General features: G+C 39.0%; 1 protein-coding gene across 1 annotated transcript; it reads right to left on the reverse strand.

The window, feature by feature from the left end:
* Positions 1–4,478: 4,478 nt before the first annotated feature.
* LOC109556955 (zinc finger protein 330-like) lies at positions 4,479–5,845 on the reverse strand. The gene is given in 2 exon segments (XM_019958318.2): positions 4,479–5,623; positions 5,694–5,845. Coding segments are annotated over 2 exon segments (972 nt in total). The 5' UTR covers positions 5,807–5,845; the 3' UTR covers positions 4,479–4,764.
* Between the last annotated feature and the right edge of the window lie 722 nt (positions 5,846–6,567).

Genomic DNA, 6,567 nt, shown 5'->3' on the forward strand with positions numbered 1-6,567 from the left:
ATTTCATATTTACACTGTAAATTTCCTAATATCTTCTTAAAATAAATATCTTCCTTATTTCCCCTGAGAACTCTGACTAACTCAACAGTAAGATGTGTGTGTGTAAAATTTTAGGGTCATATGAATTATATATAATATGTAGTTCTAAAATATGCACAACTCTACCCTGTGGTAAAATTGATCATAATTTTTTACAAGATCTCAAAAATCCTTTGCAATTAAGCCCAAAGAAAGTCAATGCATTCCAAAATGTAGAAAGAGATAAAGCTAGAAAAACTAAGAAAACCTCTCTTTATACAACAATTAGTTTGAATAAGAAAAGTGGAGTTGCATTTCATCAACAAAATAACAGTAATTAAAACAATGTCATAATCTATGAGCAGTGCTCAAAAATGTACATTTACATTAATGAACAAGGAAAAGCTTATGTTTCCATATATTTTAAATAAATAAGAAAATATACTTTAAATAAACTTACATTAATGATTATAAGTTGAGGGTAGTAGGAGAAGAGGGAAAAAGAGGATGAGATGATTGGGTGGCATCACCAACTTGATAGACATGAGTTTGAGCAAACCAGGAGATAGTTAAGGACAGGACAGACTGGCATGCTGCAGTCCATGGAGTTGCAAAGAGTTGGACATGACTTAATGGTTGAACAATATTAACATTAATAAATATGCACGAATAAAAATAATCAATAAAATGTCTATAAAGCAAAGAAACAAAATATTATAAATGAAAATAAAAATTCATAATTTGGAAAACAGAATAATGATAAAACTAAAATAAAATCCAACACATCAGCTAACATTGAAAAAGTAGAAAGATGTAGAAAAGACATTCCTAAGTAAAAAGAAAACCTATAAGTTTTTTTTTAAAAGACTGATAAATTCTACATAAAACTGTGTCAGAAAAAAAAGATACTACTTTAAAAGTCAAAGGCATACATGTGGCTGATTCATGTTGATATTTGGCATAAAATAAGAAATTTCTGTAAAGCAGTTATCCTTCAGTTTAAAAATAAATTAAATTTTTATTGTTATTTATTTATTTATTTTTTACTTTAGAATATTGTATTGGTTTTGCCATACATCAAATGCATCTGCCACGGGTGTACACATGTTCCCAATCCTGAACCCCCTACCCACCTCCCTCCCCATACCATAAAAGGTCAAAGGCAATTGACAAACTAGTAAAAAAAAATATAAAGTCCAACTCAAATCACAGAAGTTAACTAAAATCTAAAGAATACCTATTAATCAATAGGAGGTCAACAACCCAATTTTTTAAAAATTGAAGAATATGAGGAGGAAAATGAATTATGAAGGGCTCAAAAGTAAAGAGATGTTTGATCTCATTTATATGAGAATTGAAAAGTAAAATGATAATGTTATCTTCTTTTTACCAGCCAGATAATATAAAATCAAATGTTTGGAAACATTATGTCAGCAATAATGTAGGGTACCAGTCACTCTCCTCACATAGTAAGTAGTGAGACAAATTGATAGTCTGTTGAAAGTAATTTGGCAACATCCATGAAATTCTAAAACATCTATTCTTTTACCCAGTGATTCTGCTCTTAGGTCTTCAGCTCACATATATATCAGCATACATATTAATGTTATGTATACAATTATTCACTACAGCATTGTTTATAAAAGCAATCTGTTGAAAATTATTTAACAATAGGGAACTTTAAAAAATATGATACATTCTTATAATTCAATAGTATACAGCTATTTTAAAAAGGATAAGACTATTCAGTACAAATTAAAATGGTCTAACCTCCAAGATATTATATTGTTGTTCAGTCACAAAATTGTCTCCAACTCTTTGTGAGCCATGAACTGTAACCTGCCAGGATCCTCTGTCCATGAGCTTTCCCAGAAAGGTAAGAGTACTGGAGTAGGTTGCCATTTCCTTCTCCAGGAGCTCTTCCCAGATCAGGGGTCAACTTGTGTCTCATGCACTACATGCAGATTCTTTATCACTGAGCCACCAAAGAAGATATTCAGTTCAGCTCAGTTCAGTACAGTCACTCAGTCGTGTCCGACTCTTTGCGAACCCATGAATCCCAGCACGCCAGGCCTCACTGTCCATCACCAACTCCCAGAGATCACTCAGACTCACGTCGATCGAGTCAGTGATGCCATCCAGCCATCTCATCCTCTGTCGTCCCCTTCTCCTCCTGCCCCCAATCCCTACCAACATCAGAGTCTTTTCCAATGAGTCAACTCTTCACATGAGGTGGGCAAAGTACTGGAGTTTCAGCTTTAGCATCATTCCTTCCAAAGAAATCCCAGGGCTGATCTCCTTCAGAATGGACTGGTTGGATCTCCTTGCAGTCCAAGGGACTCTCAAGAGTCTTCTCCAACACCACAGTTCAAAAGCATCAATTCTTCGGCGCTCAGCCTTCTTCACAATCCAACTCTCACATCCATACATGCTGCTGCTGCTGCTGCTAAGTCACTTCAGTCGTGTCCGACTATGTGTGACTCCATAGACGTCAGCCCACCAGGCTCCCCCGTCCCTGGGATTCACCAGGCAAGAACACTGGAGTGGGTTGCCATTTCCTTCTCCAATGCATGAAAGTGAAAAAGTGAAAGTGAAGTCGCTCAGTCGTGTCCGACTCTTAGCGACCCCATGGACTGCAGCCCACCAAGCTCCTCCCTCCATGGGACTCCCCAGGCAAGAGTACTGGAGTGGGGTGCCATTGCCTTCTCGCATCTATACATGACCACAGGAAAAACCATAGCCTTGACTAGATGGACCTTTGTTGGCAAAGTAATGTCTCTGCTTTTGAATATGCTATCTAGGTTGGTCATAACTTTCCTTCCAAGGAGTAAGCGTCTTTTAATTTCATGGCTGCACTCACCATCTGCAGTGATTTTGGAGGCCAGAAAAATAAAGTCTGACACTGTTTCCACTGTTTCCCCATCTATTTCCCATGAAGTGGTGGGACCGGATGCCATGATCTTCGTTTTCTGAATGTCGAGCTTTAAGCCAACTTTTTCACTCTCCACTTTCACTTTCATCAAGAAGCTTTTTAGTTCCTCTTCACTTTCTGCCATAAGGGTGGGGTCATCTGCATATCTGAGGTTACTGATGTTTCTCCTGGCAATCTTGATTCCAGCTAGTGTTTCTTCCAGTCCAGCATTTCTCATGATGTACTCTGCCTGTAAGTTAAATAAGCAGGGTGACAATATACAGCCTTGACGTACTCCTTTTCCTATTTGGAACCAGTCTGTTGTTCCATGTCCAGTTCTAACTGTTGCTTCCTGACCCGCATACAGATGTCTCAAGAGGCAGGTCAGGTGGACTGGTACTCCCATCTCTTTCAGAATTTTCCACAGTTTATTGTGATCCACACAGTCAAAGGCTTTGGCATAGTCAATAAAGCAGAAATAGATGTTTTTCTGAAACTCTTGCTTTTTCCATGATCCGGCGGATGTTGGCAATTTGATCTCTGGTTCCTCTGCCTTTTCTAAAACCAGCTTGAACATCAGGAAGTTCACTGTTCACATATTGCTGAAGCCTGACTTGGAGAACTTTGAGCATTACTTTACTAGTGTGTGAGATGAGTGCAATTGTGTGGTAGTTTGAGCATTCTTTGGCATTGCTTTTCTTTGGGATTGGAATGAAAACTGACCTTTTCCAGTCCTGTGGCCACTGCTGAGTTTTCCAAATTTGCTGGCATATTGAATGCAGCACTTTCACTGCATCATCTTTCAGGATTTGAAAGAGCTCAACTGGAATTCCATCACCTCCACTAGTTTTGTTCGTAGTGATGCTTTCTAAGGCTCACTTGACTTCACATTCCAGGATGTCTGGCTCTAGGTCAATGATCACACCACCGTGATTATCTGGGTCATGAAGATCTTTTTGTACAGTTCTTCTGTGTATTCTTGCCATCTCTTCTTAATATCTTCTGCTTCTGTTAGGTCCATACCATTTCTGTCCTTTATCGAGCCCATCTTTGCATGAAATGTTCCCTTGGTATCTCTAATTTTCTTGAAGAGATCTTTAGACTTTCCCATTCTGTTGTTTTCTTCTGTTTCTTTCATTGATCGCTGAGGAAGGCTTTCTTATCTCTTCTTGCTATTCTTTGGAACTCTGCATTCAGATGTTTATATCTTTCCTTTTCTCCTTTGCTTTTCGCTTCTCTTTTTTTCACAGCTATTTGTAAGGCCTCCCCAGACAGCCATTTTGCTTTTTTGCATTTCTTTTCCATGGGGATGTTTTGTTGTTTTTTTTTAATGACTTAAGATAACATGACTATTTAATGAAAATTTAGCATATAACATCTGACTTTTATCCTATGGACAAATCAGAAAAAAATACAATAATTCTTTTACCCATTACATTCTACAAAATCAGACAAAATGATTTTATAAGCAGTTTTTAAATAAAAACAGCAATTTTATTTCAAACCAATATATTATCATCCTATTCCTTTATTCTATATATGTATTTAATTGGCAAACCTACTAGATTACAGAAATCAGTAAAAATCCAATCCATGATGCTTCAGTTGCTTAGATCAATCATATTACATTTGCAATTCATTGTTCTTATGTTAGAAGCCTGATTATCAGTTCCCATTAAAATGCTATGCCCTACTCCTTGTCCCAGTAAATGTGACTAGTCTCTGCACAAGGCTAAGTAACAATGTGTATAATACTCTTGAACGTTCACACATGATTCATCAAGCACACAGATCCCAGCTCCTAAGACAAGGTCATCAAAGGGCAAGCAGCTGTCCTAGTTCTCTTGTTCCTCATAGTGAGCACAGCCACTGGCATAGGTCTTTCCTAAATTCAAATTAGTAAACAAATCTGATGAGTCAGCATCTGAATCTTTTCCACCTTCATCTTCTTCCTCTTCGTCATCCTCTGTTTCGTACTCATCTTCTTCCTCATCATGGTAGGTAGCACCAGCATGTTTATCAGATGCAAGGTTCTTCCAATAGGCATCATACCCAGAAGCTCCATCTCCCTCTTCACCTCCAGTTTGCATGCCAAATTTCAGGGAACGTGTTGACATGCTAAGATCCTTAGTTTCCTGAGTTTCATGTCCACATTTAGGGCAGGGAGGCTGTTTTCCTTTTTCTTGCTTAAACACCTTGCTCCTTGTATGATCATCACAGAAACAAGCCTTACAACAGAGACAGGAATGCTGACCAAGCCTATTACATGAAACACATTTAAATGTTTCTGCTTCTAAAACCTGGCAGCTGGCTTGATGTTCAAACTGATCATCTTCACAGAGAAAGTTATGGCAAAAAGAACAACTGAAAATTCTGCCTCCGTGGTCCCACACACCCCGTTCACATTCCACACACTCAGCATTGGTAAGCGGGCAGGCACAGGCGTGTGTGCTGAGACACTTCCTACCATGACAGACCCAAGCTTCGCAAAAGTCACATATTGCACCCACCATGGCAAGGCCAGTACTGTAGACACCAGCATGCTTTATGACACAGTCTAAAGACTTCATCATGCACTTTGTTTTCCCACACTGTGCACAAATTGGTAACTTCTGTACAGAATTACAAAAGTAGCAAAATGCTTTATTCTTCTGCCGCCTCTGACACTTGTCACATTCCAAAGTCTAGCCCTCACTGCATATATTTATGGATGAGTCATGTCTTCCTTTGTCTTCCTTCTCTTCTCTAGAAATGACCCATTGACGCATTGCATGGATGTTTAGCTAAATCTATGGTGCTTCTTGATGCTCTTAGTTGTTTTTCCCGTTCCTGGTGGTTCTCTGCCTTCTTCCTTGCACCAGTCTTTTTTTTAGGCATTTTCCCTTCTTTAGATACTGGGAGCCGGACCGGACGTCCTTTGACATCACCCCATGGGGATGGTCTTGATCCCTGTCTCCTGTAGAATGTCAGGAACCTCCTTCCATAGTTCATCAGGCACTCTATCTATCAGATCTAGTCCCTTAAATCTATTTCTCACTTCCACTGTATAATCATAAGGGATTTGATTTAGGTCATATCTGAATGGTCTAGGTCCAAGCCAGGCTTCAGCAATATGTGAACAGTGAACTTCCTGATGTTCAAGCTGGTTTTAGAAAAGGCAGAGGAACCAGAGATCAAATTGCCAACATCCACTGGATCATCGAAAAAGCAAGAGAGTTCCAGAAAAACATCTATTTCTGCTTTATTGACTATGCCAAAGCCTTTGACTGTGTGGATCACAATAAACTGTGGAAAATTCTGAAAGAGATGGGAGTACCAGTCCACCTGATCTGCCTCCTGAGAAATCTGTATGCGGGTCAGGAAGCAACAGTTAGAACTGGACATGGAACAACAGACTGGTTCCAAATAGGAAAAGGAGTACGTCAAGGCTGTATATTGTCACCCTGTTTATTTAACTTCTATGCAGAGTACATCATGAGAAACGCTGGACTGGAAGAAACACAAGCTGGAATCAAGATTGCCAGGAGAAATATCAGTAACCTCAGATATGCAGATGACCCCACCCTTATGGCAGAAAGTGAAGAGGAACTAAAAAGCCTCTTGATGAAGGTGAAAGTGGAGAGTGAAACAGTTGGCTT

This window comes from Bos indicus, chromosome 3 (assembly GCF_029378745.1).
Source record: "Bos indicus isolate NIAB-ARS_2022 breed Sahiwal x Tharparkar chromosome 3, NIAB-ARS_B.indTharparkar_mat_pri_1.0, whole genome shotgun sequence".
NCBI lineage: Eukaryota > Metazoa > Chordata > Mammalia > Artiodactyla > Bovidae > Bos > Bos indicus.